General features: G+C 33.1%; 1 protein-coding gene across 7 annotated transcripts in view; it reads right to left on the bottom strand.

The window, feature by feature from the left end:
• Positions 1 to 7,817: 7,817 nt before the first annotated feature.
• LOC143253103 (centrosomal protein of 290 kDa-like) overlaps positions 7,818 to 25,876 on the bottom strand; it is a 169,070-nt gene continuing 151,011 nt past the window's right edge. For all 7 annotated transcript variants that reach the window (XM_076506359.1, XM_076506358.1, XM_076506362.1 and 4 more), the window contains 3 exons: positions 23,354 to 23,470; positions 12,878 to 13,009; positions 7,818 to 10,302 (listed from right to left, as the gene is read on the bottom strand). In XM_076506359.1, coding sequence (XP_076362474.1) covers positions 10,246 to 10,302; positions 12,878 to 13,009; positions 23,354 to 23,470 — 306 coding nt within the window. In that variant the 3' untranslated portion in view covers positions 7,818 to 10,245. The remainder of the gene's footprint in view (positions 10,303 to 12,877; positions 13,010 to 23,353; positions 23,471 to 25,876) is intronic.

Below are 25,876 nucleotides of genomic sequence, written 5' to 3'. Positions count from 1 at the left end.
TAACAGATTTCTCGTACGTACTAAAATTACTTTTATTCGGTGTATATATATCTATGTAATCATATTATAGCAAGTGTAATTTTCCCTCAAGAAACAAAAAACACGTTCCATCTATAGTACATAATTTGTGATAATAAAGTAATTTAAGTCATGAACTTTTCCTACAATAACATGTTCTAAAAGTTGATAAAAAGTACACTTCACAATGTAAACAATGCATCAATTAAATTTGCCAAAAAAATTAACCATTACAAAAGTTGATGAAAATTGGCATTAACTTAAGCTTTGTTTGTTGTAAGCTGTATTTTTAATGAATTAATTTGAATATTTACTAAGGGACGCACGACATTAAAATCGAACACATTCATAAAATTGAAAGTTAAGAATCGAGAAATTGTGGAACATATAAATATCATTCATCACTGATGATTGAACTAGTTAATGGGTATTATTGTTTGTTTGTTTTTAATTTCGCGCAAAGCTACTCGAGGGCTATCTGCTCTAGCCGTCCATAATTTAGCAATGTAAGACAAGAGAGAAGGCAGCTAGTCATTATCCCCCACCGCCAACCCTTAGGCTACTCTTTTACCAGCGAATAGTGGGACTTACCGTAACTTTATAACGTCCCCATGGTTGAAAGGGTGAGCATGTTTGGTGCGATGTGGATTGGAACCCGCGACCCTCAGGTTACGAGTCGAACGCCTTAACCTACCTGGCATTTACAGAGGTAATGAAACAACAGAAGTGCAGAGAATATAAATGAAGTACAAAAAAGTTGTAATGAAAAAATCAAAGAAGTAAAAAGTGATCATTGAAGTAGAGAAAATTATTGGCAACATAATTAAAAAAACAATTAACAAACTGTTAATTTCAAAGATTAACCAATCACATCTTTTTATGCATTTACCCAAGAATTACAACCTAAAATATCATTCACCACAAAATATAAGATAGAAGAACCTATTTGTTTTATACCTATAACCATCACTGCTGTCATTTCTTACTACAATATCTTTCTGAACTAGCTCAACCATGTCACTACTAAATCCGATTTAAGAAATTAGCTGTCCAGTTCAACAACATTTCCCATCGAAAAACAATAGATTATGATGAAAAGGTACCACGGGGGCATATCAGGCTCAATTCAAAATAATTTTAGAAGTGAATGATTTGGCGAGCATGTTTGGGTGCAACGGAAATTCGAATCCGCGACCCTCAGATTATGAATCGAACGCCTTAACCCACCTGGCCATATCGGGCTTTTTTTTTCCTTTTCTACCTACTATTCCGTTAGATACATTAAGTATGTTAGTTAGTTAGTAAAAGTGCACGTGCACCAAATGATTAATAGGTCAATTTGACTAAACAGAAAGTGACACTATGTAATAATCATGTTTTGACTCAACTTCATTTTCCTTATACTTAAGTCCTAGGCTCTTAGTTACATTACGATGATGCCTACCCTGACATGACCATGACATTATGATAAACAAACTGTAAACCAATAGTCATGAACATATAATTTCCAACCGCACTAATATTAAAGTTAAGTGTGCATTTTACAGTGCAACATTAAATTTTAAAACTAAAAGTTATGTAGAAAAGATCTATGTGTATTTGTACCATAACTATATTTTGGGTTGCATCCTTTTTGGCTCTGCTGTCTCTACATCATTTTACATTAACAAAATGTTTTTTTATTTCTTATTCTGTAATGTTTCTTCCCCTTACAAAAAGTTAGTGTATTCTATGAATGTTTGTAACAAGGATGGTTGGTTGGTTGTTTGGCGTTTTATGGAGAAAAGCAACGAGGCTATCTGCGCCAAACAATTGGTAAAAAAAATAAAATAATAGTAAAATTACTATAACGTGTAAAAGGAAATTTAGTTAAAACAAATCAATGGCCAAACTTTGAATAACAATCTTAAATACAATTAAAAAGGCCAATGCACCTCAAGAAGTTAAAAACACAAGATTCACAGTGTCGCCATTGTCAATGATACTGTCCAATGTCAGAAGTAAACCCATGTCTAAGATGGTGCTGTCGTTCAGAGTCGTAATGAAGGCTCGACAATAAAATGTGGGCTATTGTGACTTGAGCGTCATAAAGGGCACATAATGGTATATCAGTTCCTGAGAAAAACCCAATGAATTAAGAAATCGTGACCAATGTGTAGCCTAACGAAGACAACTTCCTTCTTCTGATCATTATGTCAACAGAGAGTTTGATCTGGCAAAGCTTGTTATCACGTAACTAACTCCAAGTCGACTGATAACTGGAACAGAACAGAGCCTTTATTAAAGTACATATGTGGTATAGGCACAGCCATGATAGCACCAGAGTAGGCAGACTTAGTGGTGATGTCAGCAATCTCGTTCCCGTGAATACTGACGTGGCCTAGTATCCACAAACTGGATAGAAATGGATGATAGGGAAAAATGGGCCAGTTGGTTTTGAATATCGACGAGAACAGGGTGAGAACTAATGTAAATTAATTCCAGAGCTAAGCAAGTCGGTGTAAATAGTACAATTGGTGTAATGCATAGCTTATGTGTGATCCAGGGCAAGAAAAATGGCATACAATTTGGCAATGAATACAGAAACTGTAAAGAGAATCCTGTGTGCAACCACCAAACCATTGCAGAGTCCACAGTCATTTTATTTCGAACCTTAATATAAATTGAAATGGAAGGATGGTTCAAAAGATGTTTGGCAAATAGAAGACGGTATTTCCAATCGGGAGTACTCGTCTTCTTTACGACTCAAAGAAAGGTCGCATATGGGGATGGTAGTAAGCCATGGTGGGATAGGCTGACCATTGAAGACGGCAATCTCATCTAACAACAAACCCAATTCAGCAAGCTGCGTCTGGTTATGAAGACCAAAAAGAACCATGGCAGACCATCTATTCTGAAAAATCATGGCTCACTGAAGAAAAAAGACACAGCCCCAAATGGGATGCTGTGGCAAATATCAAAGCTGTGAAGCATACAGTAAATAAAGTTGCAAACGGCAAAGGTGTAGAGAAGGTTCATATGAATCAGAGTACAAACTTTGTATTGGAGACGTTCAGAAAGCCTCCGTGCATAGCTGAAGCCTCAGATGGTTAACAGAGTGTAACATCTTCAAGGCTGAGGTCCTGGAAGAACCATAGACCACAGATCTATAATCTAGTTTAGATTGAATGAGATTACAATACATTTTATAGCATAGAACATTGATTTGCTCCCCAGGAAGTGTAAGAGAGGGCACAGAAGATGTTCATTGTCATTGTGCACTTGACTTCCAGCTGCTTGATGTGTGAAATAAAGGACGGCTTATAGTAAAAGATAAGCTCAGGGACTACGAGAAGCACAACTTCAAGATCAGAGTGAATATACCTTTGGCGACAAAAGTGCATGGAAACAGTTTTAGAGAAATAAAAATTAAATCGTTTGCTACTATGTCCACTTCAACAAATGATTGAGAGCAGTTTGGAGCTGCTGCTCAATAAACCTCATGACTGACAATAGATCCAAGATGTGGAAGTTTTCAACACAGAGCCTGTTTACAATGGTAGGAGTTGTCTAGTGATGGTATTAATTTTCACAATGAAAAGTGACAATGAAGACACAAGTTCCTGTGTGAAAGAACGGGAAAGTGCCGAATCCACACGGACTTGGAATCCTTGGTCAATTAAAAAGTTTTTAATAAAAATGGGCAAATGGCCACACAACTCATACGAGTGGAGTTCTTGCAAAATGCAACACCTTCACAGTGTCATAAGCCTTTTCAAGGTCAAAGAATACTGAAGCAAAATGTTGTCACTTTAGAAAAGCAGCTTCTCTGATTGACATTTCAAGTAGAATCAGGTGTTCCATGGTGGAACACCTGGGTGGATGAGACGAGGTTGTTTGATCCAAGGAATCAAACAGGGAAAAACATTCTCCTGCCAAATCTAGTTAAAAATAATCAGAATAATAGCAAGACATGCAAGAGAGAGATGGCACAGCATCTCATAATGAATATAATCAGGCCCAACTGATGATCGACCTGAAAGGCTTGATGGTCAAGAAGGTGGGGGATGAAACAGAAGTGCTAGATTCACGAGAAAAGCTTTTGCAGAGAATATCAGCGTTGTTATGGATATCAGCAACTTCCTGGACAGTTAAGAGCAATACTGAAAGGGGGAGAGAAGTATACTGCCTACTGACCTTCTGAATTTTATCCCAGATGATTTTTGAACTGGTGGTAGAAGCAATGCTAGATGTGTACTTAATCCAAGATTCCTTCGGGCGAGCACGTGCACAGGCCCCCTGGAAACCAATGTGGTTTGAAAGTGTGGGGTAACTATTAAAAATATTCCAGGCTTGTTTCTGAGCCTTCAGTGCTACGTAGCAGGCAAGATTCCACAATGGACGAGGATACCATGAAAAATGTGTCAAGGTTTTAGGAATGGATTGAGCAGCTGCTTCGACAATATCGTTAGTAATTAGTGCCATACATTCGACTATCAGTGGCTTGCAGATGATGATAGCTCAAGTTCCAAGTAAGCAGTGAAATAGGGCAAATTGACCCATTCCAGCTCCCACCAAGGCATGAGGGTTGGATGGCATTGACAACAGCCAATCTCTTTCAAAATGACAGGAAAATGACCATTGCTCCATGAGTCACTGTCAAACATCCAAGAAAAGTAAAGAGAGATCAACAACAGTAAAAGTTTGAATAGATGCATTAAATTAAGTAAAATAACCAGTATTGAAGAGAGGAAGGCACATGCTCTATGGAATGACCTCTCCCATCAATATCAGCACCACCCCAGAGAGGATTATATCCAGTAAAGTCTCCCAGGATTAAAAAGAGAGACAACAACTGTCCAATAAAAGCATCAAGGTCTGATTGATCAAAGGTCTCTCTGGGAGACAGGTATGGAAAACAAACAGTGATGGTACTATCTAATGAAACACGGATAGCTACAGCCTCCAAGGGTGTATCGAGTGGCAAATATAGGGCAGGCCACTGTTGGTCGACCAATTGTGCCACACCTCCATACAGTTGCCTATCACACAACCTGTCATTTTGATATAAAGAAAATTACCAAATGGTGACTATATTGGCAGGTTTCAGAAACATTTCCTGTACGGAGAGACACACAAGATGATAAGAATCAATCAAATCCTTAATGTCATCTATATTGAGATGGAAATCCTGACAGTTCCACAGTATAAATGTGGCCATTTTTATTTAGGTGGTGAACCCTTTGGTTTACGACAACGTCATTTCTCTTTACTAGAAAGAGATCTATCAGTCTCCATGGATCCTGCCATGGGTTGAGCTGGCAGGTCTCTGTTGGTAGACAAAGATACCAGTGACTGATGGTGTGAACAAATATTCATTCTGCATTTTGGGACTGAAGAAGATGGACCTGAGGAAGTGCCAGAAGCCAGATCTAAAAGAAGTGTATCTGGGAGATGTACTTGAAAGAATGGTGGGAACAGAGATGAGTGTCAGCTCATCAACACTCTTAACCACAAGGGCAAAAAGACTCTTCACAAGTTTTAAAAACAGCTCTGTTGGAGGCACAAAGAGATCTGTCTGCCCTTTCACTGTGGCAGTGAAACAGAGTGCAGCAACATATGTCCGAGATGGAGTTGGGGACAATAATTTCTGAGTCTCTGGACAGGAGATATTATTTATAGTCTTCACTCATTGCACCTCTTTCTCCTCCTCCCATTTAGGGCCAGAAATAGAGGAAGAGGGGTGAGGACTATTACAGTTTACACAGCATGGTTATAGTTTGCACTTACTTGTAAGCATTGTGGACTTTGCCACCAAAACGAGTACATGTTAAAGATTTGCAACAAAATGTCCTCGACTGACACTGGCACTGGAAACATCTGAGAGGGTTTAGAATACATGGCTGTACCCTACAATTCAGATAAACTGCCTTTATGGTGGCAAGTGGACATGGTAATGTAAATATCAAAATCAGAACATTGGTAGGCAGCATTGTTCTGTCTTTGTGAGTTGAGGTTTGGCACACCACAGAAATGCCATGGCAGAAGAAACCAGTGAGGATCTTCAACTTCAGAATGTTCTTTAGGCCCTTCACAACTATAACTCCTCTTGAGGAATTCAAAATTGTATGGGGAGCAACCTCAATGGGTATATCCCCCATGGCTTTCATTTTCAAGAGGAGTTTTGTGCATTGTGGTGAAGATCTTTTCACCCAAAATGTCTCCTTAACACAGCTTCCTTATTCATTCACGGAAACCAGCAAGCTCCTCTAATGCCTTCTGAATGAAAAATGGGGACATCTGTCGTAAGAGTTTCTCAGACAATGAATGCATGATGAAAAACCAAAGTATTGGACTGTGACTAAGTCATCCGTGCATCGGCCTTTTTGGATGGGGTATCCATGATAAATAGAATACACTTCAGTGCTCACTGTCACCACCCACCATGGAGATCTACAAGAGGATGTACTGCTAAACAAGAACATTAGAGCAACACCAAGGTTTGGTAAGCACTATACCCAAACACCTGCATCAGACACAATGTCCACAACACCTGTTGAGAACATATAACACTGGTATTTGGATAGCCCTAGTTCAAGTGGAGCAGTTGATTGATCCTTGGTGGACTACCCTAAGGCTGCTTGTCTACAAAAAATTAAAGACCAAAGTGGTGTGTTAGGGTTAAACCTCTCAACTACCATGATCTCTCTCTCCCCCTTTATGGATCACCATGTATGTCAAACATGTGGGTGGATGTTTAGATCCCAGAGGAGGTAAACTAAACGTACAGAACCTTCTCTGGGAGGTCCTCTAACCATGTACAGGAATCCACCTCAAGAAGTTTGTAATAATGTAATAACATTAGGTCAGTATTACATATAAACTGTAAAAAGAAAACAAGTAATGAAAAATGAAACTACACAAGTTGGCTATACTGCAAATTTAAATTAAGTGCTAGTGAAAGCCGTACTTATTTTATGAGTATTCATTTTTACTAATAAATGTGCATGTGAAAAATTTCACTATTTCAATGCAAATAAAAGTATATTAAAAACCTTGTTTTATTAACAAGTTCTGCCTTTGATAATCTGAAACTTACAAAATTTTATGTAGTTGGGTCTTCTTAAATATATTTCAACATTAATCACATAAGAGATCAGTCATTAAAAGTAGTTGTATACAAAACTATTTTTTAAATCCTATTATTATAATTATATGTGTATTTTCTGTATATCATCTTTTTCACCTCAAGTTTGATTTCATCTATGAAATTAAAGATTCTATTATTGTAGCAAGTTAATCTCTCAGTGCCATAATTAAACAATTATGAAGAATGATATAAAGCTTTTTAATGCAAAAATTTAATTTAAATCTATTTAAATATTTTATGTATTTTTTACTTTGTTTTGTTTGTATTTTGTTGTAAAGTAAAGAGCTACATAGAGGTCTATCTGTTTACTCTGTCCACCACGGACAGAGTAAACCAATGGGGGTTGTTCCACTTTGTAGAATATCTTATCCTAAAAAAGGAAATAAAAAATGGTATACAGTAACACCAGCTTGAAAACATTTTCTCTTTAAATTGACAAAAAACACTAGTTTACCATTAAGTTTTGCAAATTTCAACAACAGGAAGTGTTCTCAGTCTATTAGTAAATGATAATTTAAAACTGCATTATAGGTATCATTACAAAATGATTATTCCACCATAATAATGAATAACTTAAATAACTATACAGAGTTTGTGTAAAAATGATTCAAGTGTGCATGGGAAAAAGAAGACACTTCTTGTGTATATACAAAAGAATTAGACAAAATCATTGAAAAGAAACATCTTTAAAAGAAATACATAAATTACAATAGTTCAGAAAAATAATGTTGATGTAAAACTGAAAGTTTATACCTTTGTTAATTCTTAAGTGGTTATTACGTAAAGAAACAAAAATGAAAAAAATTAGAGGTTCTAAAATAAAAAAAAATTACAAATATTAATATTTGGAACTCTTGAGAAGTCTACAGCATGGTTACATTACTCAACAAATATCAATTTTCAAATAACTTATTTTTTTGGAATGCATTGTTTCCTTGCTAGTTTTTAATGAAAATTATATCACAATGAAACACCAATCTGTACAAAAGCATGAAAACTTTATGAATAACAGTGAATTTGCATTAAGATTATGTACTTGACTAAAGGAACTTTCAATTGATTAAACAACATGAGAGAAACAGACCATAATTTTAGGTTATTATAGCTTTTTAACACCCTATAAGTAATTAAAATGAATGTGGCTAAACATAGTACTTTAGGTATGCAATTACTACAGCTAACCCTCATTTGTTACAAATTTTGAATTTCAAGCAAATCCACCAACTGAAGAACATTGAGTCCTGAACATTTGAATTCTTTGTTATACAAGATATTGCAAACTCTCCAGCTGTTAGAGATTTAGGCACAATAAAATTACTTTGTGGATAAACAAATTATCATTTAAACTAATTCATTAAAAGCCATGGTAGGAATAACACTTTTGAACTGGAATGTTATAAACAAATGTGACTTTTTTATAAAACAGATTTTTCAACTGACACTTAAAACTGGATTGCCAAAGCTTACCTGTAATAACCACTTTACCTGGAATGTAGGTTTGAAATGTGACATTAACATAAACTAAAAAAACTGCTACTCAGTTGTCAAACTTCTCATGTGCTACAATAAAACATTATTAAAAATGTTATCTGATAGAAGGGAGTTATTAATGTAAACTATGGAGTTCAGATTGAAATACAAGTTTAATAAAATATAAGTCAAAGTGAAGTAAATCAAAAAAATTACAAAAAATAAACTAATTTCAAGAATTAAAATATGGCATGAAGAACACTATTAAAACGTTTGATCTAGTTTGCATAGTTTACCAAGTTAACGTTGATTTACTTAACTACATTTATCTTACACCAGTCTAGTAAGAAAAATATTTTTCAAGAGTAATAATAAAATGATTCATAAATACTTATATTAATTTTACACTTCCTGTAACTTGATTTTGTAAACTTTTTCAGGGTTAACATTCTTTCACTTACTTGAGAACTCATTCTCTAATTTGATACACTATAAAAAAATATGTTTATTCTGACTTTTTTGAATTTGTGAATCTTTTCAACCATTATTTTTTAAGTATTTCTTCTAATAAAATAGAAATTACATAAATTTGTAAAATGCCCATTTTTATATTGTTTTGAACAGATCTTATCTTGGGAACAAAATGAAATAATACAAGTTACATACAAAGATATATTTTTAAAACTACAAGTAATAGCTATTAGTAAATCCTAACAAGATGCTTTGAATCATCACAATTTTGGAGAATGAATCTTCAAATATTAAAAATAGCTGATTGTATTTAAGATACAAAAACGCATGCATTTAACAATGATATTAACATTTTCACTATCACAGATGTCAAAGATACATGTTTGACTTTAAAAGCATGAATAAACAACTCTGATACACAAATGTATGAACCTGAAGAAAAAGGAGCATAGAAGAATAAATATTCTTAATAAAATATACATGCATATATCATAGTGTAAATAATAGGTTCTATGGACAGATGCATTTCAGTAAGTATTAATACATTATACACTGGAAAAGATTTCAGTTATTCATCTTATTTCAGGAATCAACAACTATAATACCAGGTGGAAAAAATAAAATAACATATAAAATACATACATATTTATGACCTTGTCTATTTAATGTAAGATAAGGCAAACTATTAGGAAATGAAAGCACAATGGACTTTCTGGCAAATGTTATAGTTTTCACTTTCAAACCTTGAAAGCAATTAACAATTTATCAAACTATTGTAAATTACTTAGAATAGCTGATCTGATAACTTATAAAAATTATGCTCAATTTAGTTATTTTTATTCATACATTAGTGTAAAACTCCTTAATCATGTAAGAATGATTTGAGACTGATGTAGAAGCTCACAAGGAAAAAATATAGTGCAGGCCAATTGACATAAAATGAATATCATAAACATAAGCATTTACTACTCAGTCAAAACACTGGCATCTAATACATGTTAACAGTATAATGAGAACACAGTTTGTTTCTATACATTCTCAATGCTCTCTCTGTAATTTAAAACTAAAACAGTTTGAGATTTTAAACAGTGGATGGAAAGATGACTTGAAATTCCTGAGTGGTGTGAGTAATGTAGCGTTTTAATCTCATACAAATTTCACTTTTGTTGCAAAACTTGGTTCTCTTTCTGTTCTCTCTCAAGAAACTTCTTGATCTGTAACAAAAAAGGTTTGTTTTTTTAAAGATATTTTTATTATGTGAAATTATACTTTTCTCACATTGCTAACAAAATCTTACCACAAAAGAATATTTTCTACTGCAAATCATAAATGAAAAAATATTTTATTTGGTTTAGTGTTATTTGAAATTTTCCACATTTGCAATTGCACATAAATAAAATTCATAAAATAAAATAATAAACTGTAAAGTTACAATTAAATCCACAAAGATATTGGTAGTTATAGTATGTACTGAAAAATAAAATATTTGTTTCAGTCCCTGAAGTAACACTTCAAGTTTTTAACTAAGACAAAAACTGCACATAAATAAAATTCATAAAATAAAATAATAAACTGTAAAGTTACAATTAAATCCACAAAGATATTGGTAGTTATAGTATGTACTGAAAAATAAAATATTTGTTTCAGTCCCTGAAGTAACACTTCAAGTATGATGATCCATTCCTACCAAGAATAAAAGTGCTGTGTGAACATTCATAAACTAATATTACTTAAAAGGAAAACAAGCAAGCAAGAACTTATCTTCATCCACATTTGTAATAGTTTTAATTTCATTGTTAAATTAAAATATTCATTCATATTATATTACATTTTTAAAAGTTACAGCTTTTGCAGCAGAATGTAAAGCACTGCAGCTGTAAATTTTCAATAATTTTCAGTGCACTAATTGACGGAATTATAACAGATTTCAAGTTGGCACTAACAATAGTCATCTTATTCTCATGTTTTAATTAAAAATTATGACTATATGAATGATCAAACATTCTGAAACCATTTTATTATTTAAAGTAGGTTTATGATATTTTTGTTATCTTCAATAGTAAATTATATATATCTTTATTTGAGGAACATTTTAATACTGAATATACTAGCATTACATTAAAAGTGAAGAAGATATCCGAATCTCACAAGTTTATTTGGACACAGTTTACAATAACAGTAAAAGTTTTAACACTTAAGTTTATCTCAAGTCTTCAAGTTGAATTTACTAAAGGATCTTGTCAACATATCACTTACAAAATTGTTAGTAGTTATGGATTGTTCTCAAAAGATGTTAAAAAAAGTAAACACTTACCATTAATATTTAATTGTGATAAATGTATTTGTAAAAAAGTAGTGAATCCAATCAGTTATTTTATAGAAAAAATTATAAGTGTTCATGTATATAAATATTTGGAACTTACAAGTATTTACTTTAGAAACAAAATAAACTATATTTTCTATTTTATGAATAATAGTATCAAACATTATAATTAGTCTTGTAATTTTTTGGTTAGGTAGAATTAATTATCTTAAGATCTCTTATTCCAAAATCTACAAGTATGATAAAATTTACTTAACATCATAGTTTAGGATATTTCATTTTTTGTTATCTATTTTAATACTAACAAAAGTATTTAACTGAGTGTGGACTTATACATAATATGAATATCTAAAAGATACAGACAAGTTTTCCAACAGCTTTAAATAAAACATTAAGGTCAATTTCAGGACTTCCATAGATATGACATGAAAATTTCAGAGAAATACTAACACTAAGATTGATGATACTGTCTGAATTATGCCTTCCTTTATCAGCCTTACTAAATGCAACCATCATGTGTGTGCACTTTATTGGAGCAAAGCCACATTGAGCTATCTACTGAGTCCACCAAGGGAATCTCACCCCTGGTTTTAGCATTGCCCAACCATCATGACTACACATTATACCTGTACAGGTTGCACATGTAGATGCCATGGCAGAAATTACATTTTATTAATTTCTACAAACATTTTGCAAATATAGATATTTTAAAAGTGGTGAGTAATAAATAGTCAAAGAAGTCACAAAAATATATTTAAAAGCAACAAGTTCTTCAAATTTTGTAGTCATACTAATACAATGAAAAGACAGGAAACAGAATAACATCTATAAAGAAAGTTGAGTATTTAACAATATACAATCACAAATGTACAAAATTTGTTTGTAATAAATAAAAACATAATTTCTAGAGCTATTAAGATGTTATTTATTAGGCCAAACTCACAGTCTTGAATGAGAACTATATTTGTCCCCTGCTGTAAGTCTACAGATTTGAAATGCTAAAATCAGGGTTTTGACTCCCCTCAGTGGATATAGCAGATAGCCAGATGTGGCTTAGTTATAAGAAAAAACACACACACACAGAAAACTATATTTCATGTATTTCATAACAATTTGCATCATGCAGATTTATAAATCACGTAATGCCTGAACAAAAACCATGCACATATGCATATGGAAATAGTCTAACTATATCTAAAAAACAAATGCTAATGGATAACACTTAACACTAACTAAAAGAGATGAAGCAATGTTACTGTGTTTTATTTCAAACTTTATACTTCCTCATTCAAAAAGTTTTCTTTGATACCATTATTTTAAGTTTGCTTCCAAAATCATATTTAACCAGCAAATAATATAAAAACTGATCAAATATTGGAAGAATATAAAACAAGTGAAAAGTATGAAATACTGTATAGTCAGTAATATACACGTATGTTTATATAATAATTTAATTGAAAACTCACCTCCTGTAACTCATTATCTTTCCTTTTTAATTCAATTTCCATCATTCGAACATTAACACTGAGCTCAGAGTTTTCTTGCAGAAGAGCATCAAATTGTCGCTTTTTTGAAGAGTTATACTGCCATCCATCAGTCTGTCAAAAATAATGCAAAAAATATGTAGGTTATAAATATAATAGTGTATAATAACTATGGATTTCTATAATTCAATGCTTAATTACAATACTCATTATGCACACTTAAATTCAAGACAAAATGTATTTTTAAGGTTCTTTTTTTCAAACTATTCTCTACAATCTTTTATATATGTTTGTAAAATTTTGTAGAAAAAAATATGCAAATACCTTCAATAGTTATTTAAATAAATGAAACTTCCCAAGTTTAACACAATTCACAAAATTAATCAGCAACCTAATTTCTGTTATTGTAGAAAAAAGCATGTTAATAAAATTTTCATATGCAAGTCAAATTTTCAGGGCAACTGCATTTGCATATAGGTAAGGGATTTATTAATGAGTGTTTCCATGAGATAATATTAAAATAAATAACGTTCTCAATCATTTACACTATCATTCCATAGCATAAATTCTGAGAAATTCCTAAATAGTTTTTTTTAATTCTCCAGTAGATAATAACACAAGAAATATATATGGTTTACACAGAACAAATGTACATGCTTACTTATGCATAACAAGGCTTTATATAATTAGGGAAAAGTTTAAAATTTTTGGCAAATAAAGTAACAGGAAATGATAGCTTCATAAATTTCTGACAGTTAAGAGATTAGAATAATTAAGTTATATTTTTTAACAGGCAACCTAATGAAAAAATGCTAGAAGGACCAGGCTTCAACTCAATCACATGTTAGTCTTCCAACACAATTCATTCAAGTTTCTACATTTTTCCTGATTTAGAACTTTGATGCAAGTAAAACAGCGTGGCATGTACAATTGAGGCTAGTAATAAACTATATTTAGTTAATGGTAAATTGCTGGATACAAAACATTTTTAGTGTATATTTTATATATTTCACTGACTATATTGAAAAGAATCCTCCAATTATAAGTTGTTGTGGGATGGGCTGAACCTGTGGAGACAGCACCGTCATCCAATGACAGACATAATTCAGCCAAATGCAAGTGGATACAAAGGCCAAAAGAAACAATGGCAGACCTTTTATTTTGAAAAAGTATGGCCCATTGAGGAAGGAAAAAACAATCCCAGGTGGGATACTGTGGTAAGGATCAAAGTTTTGAAGCATATAGTAAAGACAGTTGCAAATGGCAGAGGTGTAGATGAGGTTCATCAGACTCAGTGTACAAAATCTGGACTGGAGAAATGTAGAAAGCCCCAGTATAGAGACAAAGAACCAGATGGTGAATGGGGTCCAACACCTTCCATGGCTGAGATTCTGGCAGAGCCACAGACTAGAGACCCACAGTCCAGTTTTGTTCGAATGGGGGAACAACAGATTTTAAGCACAGAATATCGATCCACCCTGTAAGGGTTGAAGAGAGGACAAGGAAGATACTCAGTGCCCTTGTACACTTCACCAATAGGTGGATTATATATGAAATGAAAGTAAGCTTACAGTCAAATATAAGCACCAAGAACTTTTTCTCAGAGACCACGATGATGGAAAAACTGTATGCAGTGGACAGTCTGTAGCTGCCACTCCATAAACCTAATGTTCAACAACTGCCACAAGATGTGGAAATGGTTGACAAAGAGTCTGTTTGCAACTGTAAAAGGGAGTTGTTCAATAAAAACATTAATCTTTGTAATGAAAAGTGTGATACTCAAGACACAGCCCTGAGGGACTACAAGTTCCTATGGGAAAGAATGGAAAAGTGTTGAATTGGCATAAAGTTGGAATCGCCGGTCAATGAAAAAAGTTTTGATAAAAATGGGCAAATGGCCATGCAGCTCATATAAGTGGAGGGATCATAAAATCCATATTTCCATATAGTATCATAAGCTTTCTCAAGGTAAAGAAAAACAGAAACAAAGTTTTGCCACTTGAGAAAGACTTCCATGTTTCAAGTCAAATCAGGTGGCCAACGGTGGAGAGCTGTTTTCAAACCCCACACCATTTGAGCGAGGGGATATTGTTTGCTTTAAGGAATCAAACAAGATGAGCATTAACCATCCTCTCTGTGATGTTACAGAGACAGCTTGTCAAAGCAATTGGACAGGCTTGATAAAAGAGAGTACAATAGCTTGGCACCAAACATCAGGAAAAGCATTCTTCTGCTATATCTGGTTAAAAACAACCAGAAGAAGAATAATACAGGCAAGAGAGAGATGATGCAGCATTTTGTAGTGAATACCATCAGGTACAACTGATGTATTGCCAGAATAATGAAGAGCAAGCTTGAGTTCCATCAGTGTAATAGGGTGATTAGAGTCATACAGATGATCAGCCTGAAAGGAAAGGGTTGATCGCTCTGTCAGAGTCTTGATGGCTAAAAAGGTGGGGAATAAAGCAGAAGTCATAGATGAATGAGAAAAGCTAGTGCTGAAAGTTTCAGTGATACATTGGACATCAGCAACTTCCTAGGCATCAGGTCAAAAGAGGGACAGAAGCATACTGCTCACTGACCTTCTGAATTTTGTCCTATATGATTTTGGAACTGGTGGTAGAAAAGATGTTAGTTGTGTAGTTAATCCAAGATTCCTTCTGGATTTCACGTCTAACCAGCCAAGCATGTGCACAGGTCTGATGTAAAGCAACAGGTTTAAAAGTGTGAGATACCTACAAAAAGTGTCCCAGACCCATTTTTTAGCCTTCCATGCCATGCAGCAGGCTGGATTCCACCACAGACAAGGATACAATGGAAATGTGTCAAGGTTTTAGGAATGGACTGAGCAGTTGCCTGGACAATACAGTTAGTCATTGCTGCCACACAGTTGTCTATCGATGGCTTGCAGTTGATGGTAGGTCAAGTTTCAAGAAAGCAGTGGAAGAGGGCCAGTTGGCCCAGCACAGCTTCCACCAAGGCACATAGGTCAGGTGACATCAACCACAGCTACTGTTTCTCAAAATGATATGAAAATGATCAATGCCTCATGGGTCACTGTCAACCATCCAAGGAAAGTGAAAGGGAGCAAAAAAAGAGATCTAGTAGATAGCAGTAAAAGGCTGACTAGGTCCATGAAAATAAGTACAAGAACCAGTACTGAAGAGAGAAAGGCTGTGATCTGATAGCATATGCTCTATGGAACAGTCCTATCCAATCAATAATATCACCACCACGCCAGAGGAGATTATGTCCACTAAAATCCCCCATGATTAAAAAGAGAGGTGGTAACTGTTCATTGAGGACATGAAAGTATTACTGATAACAAGTCTCCCTAGGAAACAAGTAGAGAGAAAAAAATAGTGATGGCACGATCCAAGGAAACGAGGATGACTATGGCCTCCTAGGGTGTATCGAGTGGCAAAGATAGGGCAGGTACATTTTGACTGATTAGCAGTGCAACCCCTCCATACACTTGTCTATCATACAACTTGTCATTTCTGTGCAAAGAAAACTGCTGAAAGGTGAAAGGTTTTAGAAACATTTCTAAAAAATGTTTTAGAAACATTTAAGGAGAGACGTATATGATGATAAGAATTAATCAAATCACTAATGTCACCTATATTTGAACAAAAACCCAGACTGTTCCACTGTATCAAAGTGGCCATTTTTATTTATGTGGAGGAGAATGTGGTGGGGTGCTGCTGTTTTTAACCACATTTTTTGATTACTGGACAGAGGTCTATCTTCCTGCATGGATCCTGCTCTGCGTCGTGTATTGTCAGGTTTCTGTCTGTGGATGAAGATTCTAGCAACTGAGGGTGTGAATGAATAATCATTTTGCATCTCAGGGTAAGAGAAGAGTTATAGACCCAAGGAAACACCTGACCCAGAAGTCAAACAAAGTGGACCTGGGAAACTACTGGAAGGAGTGGTGGGGACAAATTAAGGAGTAGATGTAAACTTGTCAACTTCTTTAACAATGGAGGGCAAAAGACTTCAGATATTTTGCAAGTGACTTTGCTAGAGGCATGGAGAGAAAAGTCTGCACTCCCACAGTGGCTGTGGAACAGAGTGCATCAGGATATGTCCAAAATGGAGAGGAGGGCAATAACTTTTGAGTCTCTGAGTAGGAGATATTGTTCAAAGTCTTCAAGTGTTGCACCTCTTCCTCCTTCACCCACTTGAGCCAAAACTATTATAATAGGGGCATGAACCACTACAGTTAACACAATCTGGTTCCAGTCCACATTCATAGGCATCATGGTCTTTCACACCACAATAAACACATGTTAAAGAACCACGAAATGATGTTTTCGAGTGACTGAGCTACTGACACTGGAAACATCCAAGAGGATAGAAAATGTATGGCCATAGTTAAAGTTCAGGTAATCTGCCTTGACTGTAGTAGGTGGATGTGGTCATGTAAATGTCAAAATCAGAATATTAGTAGGTATTATAATTCCATCTTTGCAAGTGGAGATTCAGTGCACTGCAAAAATGCCTTGGTCAGAGAAACCAGTGAAGAACTTCAACTTGGGAATGTTATTTAGATCTCTCACAACTATAACTATACTTTAGTTAATTATGTGTTAATTATGCATATCAGGAAGGCTTAGTAATTTTTAAAAATATAAGTCAAACCCAAACTGCTTAGTTTTATCAGGCAGATGTCCCAGAGTTCTGCCAAGGACACCCTGAGAATGTCAACTGACGTGTGTCATGATAAGGAAAACAAAACATGAAAATTATATGTGAAAAAGTAAAAGATAACTACTGATAGGATCATGGTTCAAAGGAGTTACCCAGAACAAGTGATCTCTACCAAATGGAGGTATAATTAGACTTGATTAGTTGCTATAACAAATAAATCTTATGCATAAAATATTTTTAACTTGTTTTCATGTCTTGTGTGTGAAAGTTAGTTCAAAATGGTTTGTTGAAATGCCATTAAAGTTTTAGCATACCTTATTTTATGTAGTTTATCATATATGTTTGGTTTCCTTGCTGTGCTATATATACTTACAAATTACCTATCAAGGAGTATTATTTATATTCTGATTAGGTTATAACTAGTTTTAATTATTAAATTTTACAACTGGCTATATGCTTTGTTTATATAACATTTATTGCCAGATCTTTAATTTTTACTTTAGTGTGATACTGTCATTTTTTATTATGTGTAATGGTTGACTGGTCTTGTCTAATTTAGTTCTTTTTGTTTTTTATTCATGTTTCTTCTATTGCATTGCATTGCACCAATTACCGAGTTTCTTACTTGGCTATATTAACGTACACTTTATATTGAACTGATTATTTTGATTCAATTTTTCCATTTATGTTGAATGTATTTATGTATTTTACCTGGTATTATATAATTATGGTAATTATTTCATTTTGTTTAATGTATAAACTATGTAAACTATTGTGTAGTGATTTTGTATTGGAATTTTATAATTGAAAAGTTTCTGCTCTGTTTGTTTATGTCTAGAGTTTCAAAAGTATTAAATTAATGAAAAGGATGAGACAGATAAATGGGGAAGTGTTACATATGGCTCATATCATAAACTCTGTTCTTCTGTAGGTATCAGTAAATGAAATGAATTTATTTTTGTATGTCACTCAAACATTTCTTATAATAATGTGAAAAAAACACATTAAAGTTCTAATTTCTATAATAAAAGCAAGTCTGGATTATTTTGAGAATGGTAGACTTCATTTCTTTGTGTAAAGCTACCCATACAATTGTGCCATGAGAGTTAGGAGAAGGCTTGACAATGACTAGTTAAGTTATACTGACTGCTTCTATTCCTTGGGCTGAAATTTCAAATCAGTTCAATTCCTGATTTCAAAGTGAGAAGTCTCTCTCTGAGAAGCGGGCATGTCTTCCGAATATCCAGCCATCCAGTATTTCCTCATTATAAACAGTTACGTTGTAGAGATTCTTCTGCCCCTTGGGCTGAGATTTTGTGCACTTTTAGTTAGTTTAATTTTAGGCTTCAAAGTGAGAAATCTCTGCTTAAGAAGTAGACTTGTAATCCTTTGTCTTTTGTATATTTCGCCAATAACCTTCAAGCTTATTTTCTTGTTTGAAGTTTACAGTTTGGTTTACTCCACTTTCATTCCATTTTATTCACCTGTATTCAGATCAGTGTCAGAACAAGGGTGGCAGCACCTATTTTAATCCTCTCCCCCACAAATTTCCACAGTTTTGTAAACGTTTCAACATAAATCAAGTTTCTGGTGGAAAATAATTCAATCTAAGCACATACACATTAAAAATTAAATATGTTAGTAGAAAATAAAAGAAAAAATTAAAAGAGAAAAATAAGAAATTAAAGTTACCCACAAACAGGTAAACATAAAAAAACGAATAGATGGTCTTTAAACTGTTTATTTCACATTAATTTTACTTGCATTTATTTTTCCATGATATATGTCTCTACTGCATAAAAACAGGGGTAATAAAATTTCCACTCTAATTGTAAAATAAACATTTTTCAGAGGAATGTGCCACAAACCATGTAGCTTTTATTTACTAAATGCTTCCAGATGCACACTTTTAATGAGCTTAATTTATTTCCAAATATATACCTCCATTTGTTTCTAGAAATCTATGAATGAGTTTTAGTTAATTTTATTCAGCTGTACATGCATTTTGCTGTACAATAAAATACTTTTATTTCGTGTAATTTATTCAGATTCAGTCTCCTCCTCCCTTGTCCATTACTAACTTCTACATTCTCCTTTGTCATCCATATCTTTGATTCCATCATTATTAGAAGGACCTAGCTATGAATACATCTACTCTATAATGCTTCCAGTATGTGGTCAGTCCCTGGGACTGACCTCTTAACCATTTTGTGCTTGTTACAATTTTCATTCTATTTCTTTTAAATTAATAAGCATATGTTCATGAAATTTGAAAGATTATCAGTAATCATTACAAGGCTTTCACAAGCAAAATATAATTATTTTTATTAAGTATTAAGGTTTGTTGAAGATTTTTTCTTATGCCATTTTTATTTTCGCACATTGCCTATCAGACATGCAAAGTAATTTTCACTTTAAGATTAAAAATACTTTTGTGCATCAGAAAATTTTCAAATTTCACATGCAAAATTCTTATTATGTCTAGATAATTTTACTGAATGTTTTGTTAAATGTTTTATGTTATTATCACTAAAGAATCTCTTTATGGGTTCAGTCAATTTGGTTGATCTTGTAGACATGATAAAAAATTAGGAAATGAATATAAATTATAAATATAAATTATATCTTTTTCATTCTAGAATGAGTACAGATTATAAAACAAAAATATAAATTTTTAGACTAAATAACTGAAATTCCATAGCATTATACATATATATATATATTTATTAATTTTATTATATTGACCTTTCAGCTATGCCTGGCCAATAATACTAAACTTAAAATGAAGCAGTACATGTACACTCATATTATTGTATCCAAGAATACAAAACTGAAATTTAATTTTTACAAAGCAACTTATTTTGGTTGTGGACTATATTTGGTAAAATGGTTCAATCATTAAAACTGTATTGGTATATAGATTATTACTATTCACAAATGAGTTCTTAAACTTATTTTTCTTAAAACATAGAAGAATAAATAAAGAAGTAAAGCAAGCAATAATCTCTTCTAGTTACAACCTTTGTACTTTTTGCTGCTTGTCTTAGCTTGCTAAGCCTTAAAAAATTTCACTCATTGAAGATGTGAAATAAAATATTTTTTTAAGGTTTTATATACACTTATGAATAACCAAATAAATCTTAAATTACTTCATTGATACCACAAAATTCCACTGTCATTTATCCAATTTAATAAGTAAACTGTATATGAATCCAAAACAAGACAAAATCCTGAAGGGACTATTTACAAAAATGGAAAGAGGTGAACAGCAGCCACTGTGTTTGACTCACTAAATACAGTTACGACAGAAAGTGTTCGTACCCCTGCGTCGTGAGTAGTTTTTCCTCATAACTTAAAAAGTATCAAGATTAGGATAACAAAAGTTAGTATATTATAAATATTATAGTAACACACATCTACATAAATTTTTATGTAAATTGAATGACAAATAAACTGTTTATAAACAAATTACCAAACATAGGAGGGGCAGAAAGTGTTCGTGCGTCTACTTTAATGGTCAGTCGTTTAGCCTTTCAGGTGAATTACTTGACGCAATCTCTCCTCATTAGCCCTCCGTGATCGTTTGACAGTACTCGACTGGTATTTTCTTACATTCTTCTTTACAGAAGGCCTACAACTCTTGCAAGTTTTTCGGATTACGCTGATAAACCCAGGTCTTCAACTCATGCCAAACGTTTTCAATTGGGTTGAGATCGGGTGACTGCGATGGCCACTTCGGAACGCTTATATGGTTCCTCTGCAACCAGGATTGCACATATTTCGATGTGTGCTTAGGGTCATTGTCATGCTGGAAGATCCAACAATGCCCAAGCCCCAAGTTCCGAACATAATTCTTGATATAAGTGCCTAATATATCAATGCACTCTTCTTTTCTCACGATTCCGTTGACGCGGTGAAGGCTGCATACACCAGAAGAGCTGAAGGAACCCCATAGCATGAGTGAGCCACCTCCATGTTTAACTGTAGGGACAGTGTTTTTGGAAGATTTTGTTTCCCCTTCTTACGGAAAATATAGCGAACGTTATTGTGGCTGAAAAGCTCGATTTTAGTCTCGTCTGACCAAAGAATACTCTTCCAATAGGTAAAGGGTTTATCTACATGCTTTCTTGCATACCTCAATCGTGCTTCTAAATGAACAGGCTTTAAATATGGAGTTCTACAGGATGGCATGCTTTGAACCCAGAAGAGCGTAAGATGTTCGTAACTGTAGAGGTGCTTACTTCAACCCCCGTTTCCCTTACCAGTTTCTGTATGTCATTACGTGTTAAACGAGGGTTCCTATTAACTTCTCTGGGAACCTTCCTCTTGGTTCTCTTTGGAATTTTTGGTGAGGCGTCCGGAACAAGGGAGGTTAGCAGTTGATTCTGTAAGCTTAAACTTAGCAATTATGCTTTGAACAGTAGATTTTGGCACATTAAGTTGTGTAGCAATACCAGAAAGAGACACACGATACTTGTATTTTACAATAATTCGTTTTTTTTTTTAAATTACTGGACAGTTGTTTCTTGTTCGCCATGATGACCAAGCAGATAATGACAGAGACTGCGCAAAACTGCTGGAAGAACACTTTTTGCTGACTAAATTCCAATAATTATGAACCCAGTGTCAAGTTCTAGAATGGTATAATGTAGTTTATTTGCCAAACTAAATAAAATATTTACAGGAATATCAGTTTTTTCACACATTCTGAAATGTACAAATACTTTCTGCTCTTCCTATTTTTGGTTATCTGTTTATAAACAGTTCATTTGTCATTTAATTTACATAAAAATTTATGTAGATATGTGTCAGTATAATATTTATAATATATTATACTTCTATTAACCTATTCATGATACTTTTTAGGTTATGAGCAAAAAAACCACTTGAGATGAAGGGGTAGAAACACTTTCTGTCCTAACTGTATAGTGATAGTTCAGCAAACAGAAAAGATAAAAGATTTTTACCTTATATTTTAGCTTGCCAATAACAATATTTTGAGTTTATAATTTGTATAAAAGAGATAGACTTTGTAATTTGACATCACAAACACCTAATTTGTATCAGTACTGCATTCAAAAAATCATGTGATAAAAAAAATTGATATTTAGGTTGTTTAATACTCACTTTTAAATAAAGATATTAGATAATATATAATATAAAAATCTGAGTCATAATCTATAGTTTGGAATCATATTCAAGAAAATAAATTTAAAAAAAATAGTAGTTCAATAAAATTTTGAATACAAGTCCACAATCGAGATGACATGGACTTTAACCTGTGACCCATCTGGAAAGGGTTTACTAGACTAAACCACATATGATCCAAATTAAGAAAACTTGAATGTCTTTCTTTACTCTTAAATTCTTGTTATTCTGTGTAATTATCTGTTCAGTATTAAATCTTATTACACCTTTAAAATCACTGGTTCAAATTTCAAGAACCTAAGATCAAAATGATAAAAACCATTAAAATAAAGGATGAACACGACCTGCACTATTTTGTAGCAGAATTCATTTAATAATGAATAGTTATTTGATGTTAGGCTAGATCAAAGATCCAATGTTGCATAACTGATTATTTCACAAAAAGAATGTATTAATTACAATGAGTGACTCAAGCAAGGTACAATTTGCAAATGTTATGAAGTATGTAATGATGTGAGAGGCAAGACTATAATTAACTAAAGCATCACTATTTACTAAGGAGATATATACACACATATGAAACAATAAGAGTGATGACTTAAGACATAGGATATACAGTAACTGAGATCTTCAGTACAGTAATAATGTGAAGGATACCTCACTATTTCCTGGTGTGTTTTGATTTTCTAATGTTCGAATTCTGAGTTTGGCTTGAACAACTGCACTTTCTAAATCATCATCCTGGCAACACTCAATAGTTTCATATGTTTTTACCTGAAATAAAAACTGTTATTGAATACCAGCTAATACATGCATTATTGAAGTATCTCTACACCAAAAATTATATTAACTTATCTATATCCTAACATTACAAACTTTATGTGCCTTTCATAACTTAGGAATAATTTATCAAATTTCTTAAAGCTTTTTAAACAGATTTTGATCCATATGTTGCAAAGTCTGATTGAATTTTCTTAGATATTGTAGAGGAAACATTAAAATTTTGACACACTATTTTATTGAAATGGGAAATAAAAAAAATATTTTATTAACCTTTACAACTAATGTTCATAATAATCTTGAAAAGGCTAAATAATATGATTAAATAACAGTTCAAACTTTGATCACACACTGAATATCACTTATATCATGACTCAAACAGTTAGTAAAAACTTACAAAAAGGAGTTGATATCACACATCAGAACACCAAAGAAAACTCATACTGATCAAGAAGTAAGTTTTTATATCAACTTTTTGCTGATTTGTGCAAAACAATGGGTACAGTAAACATTCATACTCACCTTAATATTCTCAGTTTAACAACTTGGCTGAGAAGACTGTTAAAAACAACAACAACTATAAAGTGTTGTTTGTTTTTTTTCTAATTTGAGATATCTGGATTAAATTATGCAATAGTGGCATAGTATGAAACAGTTCACCAACCTCTTAGTTGTGCTCCATAGTATGAAATATTTTACCAACCTCTTAGTTGTGCTCCATAGTATAAAACAGTTCACCAACCTCTTGGTTCTGCTCCATAGTATGAAACAGTTCACCAACCTCTTGGTTCTGCTCCATAGTATGAAACAGTTCACCAACCTCTTGGTTCTGCTCCATAGTATGAAACAGTTCACCAACCTCTTGGTTCTGCTCCATAGTATGAAACAGTTCACCAACCTCTTGGTTCTGCTCCATAGTATGAAACAGTTCACCAACCTCTTGGTTCTGCTCCATAGTATGAAACAGTTCACCAACCTCTTGGTTCTGCTCCAGTCTTGTTAAATGTTTGGTTACTATGCACCTAAACACAAAATTTATCTCAAGCTGATGTGAGATTGTTGAAGCATCTGTGGAATGGTTATGACCCACATTATTTTATGCACATTTCCACATAAGTAGAATTTGTTTGGGATTGTGTACAAAACTACACAAGGGAAATCTGCATTAGCTATCCCTAATTTAGCAATGATAGGCTAAAGGAAAGGCAAATGGTCAACAACAACCACTGCCAACTCTTGGATTACACTTTTAACAATGAACAGTGTGATTGTTTATCACTTATTAAGCCCTCGGTAATGAGAGGACGAGAATGTTTGGCAGTGAGGATCAATAGAAGGGAAAGTATCAATGAACAGGAGGGGATATGCTGTTTTAAAAGTAATAAATGCAAATTTCTGATTACTTGTTTATAGTTGTTCACAATAATTGGAGATTCAAGACCTAACATGCTGTACTTTTGTTCTTAAGTAGAAAGCTATATGGAAGGCTATCTGTGCTGTGGATATTCATGCCTAATGTGTGGCATTATAAACCCTCAAAATTACTAAGGAGAGCCCTAGTATGTGGAAAAATATGCTTGGTGAATTGTTGCATCTAAAATAAAATAGAAGAGACATACATAGTACAGATGTTAAAAATAAGACACTAATCTCTGCAAGTAAAGAAAAGTTGGTAATTTGGTGATGAACTACTGAGTAGAAATGAAATTGGAATAGAATATAAATGAAGAGAATAAGCTGCATTAAAAATTAAAAAAAAAATAATAAAACTCTACTTAAATAAAAGAAAAATGAAAATACATTGTACTTGGAAATATGTACTGAGGATAAGACTATCAGTAGAAATAACAGTTAAAAAGGGCTAAAAGTAGACAGGAACTCTTAATGTTTTCAAGAGAAGATTGAATGTTTGAAAAACTATGTTTCAGTTTAACCTTCTCACTGAAGTTGATCAATCACAAACTTCCAAGTCACAAGTAAATATTTCTGCTTCATATAAATTTTGTAAATTTACACATACACAAGGAAAAGTAGAAAAAGTAATCCCCATGTGATCTAGATCATGATCTATGATGTTTTGAGTGAGAGATGTAACTAATTTAGGAGCGTGAGGTATGTGGTAATTGCATAATTACATGTATCAAATATGGAGAATGTTATTTACTGAGACATTATTAGAAACATTAAGAACTGGATACTTTTTTTTCCTTAAATTATTATAAGATATAGAAATATGTTTTCTTTTTAAACCAATGTTTATTTTTCTTGCAACAATATTATAGCTAAGTAATATCAAAATTTCAATTTTATTTGCATTAATAGTTAATTATTTAAATCTTAAATTCAAATATAATATTATATGATCATATTAATACAAGTTCTTTGGTCATTCTTATCATA

Source organism: Tachypleus tridentatus, chromosome 6 (genome assembly GCF_004210375.1).
Source record: "Tachypleus tridentatus isolate NWPU-2018 chromosome 6, ASM421037v1, whole genome shotgun sequence".
Taxonomy (NCBI): Eukaryota; Metazoa; Arthropoda; class Merostomata; order Xiphosura; family Limulidae; genus Tachypleus; species Tachypleus tridentatus.
Note: the sequence above shows the minus strand (reverse complement) of the source record. Positions and strands in the feature narration are given on the sequence as shown.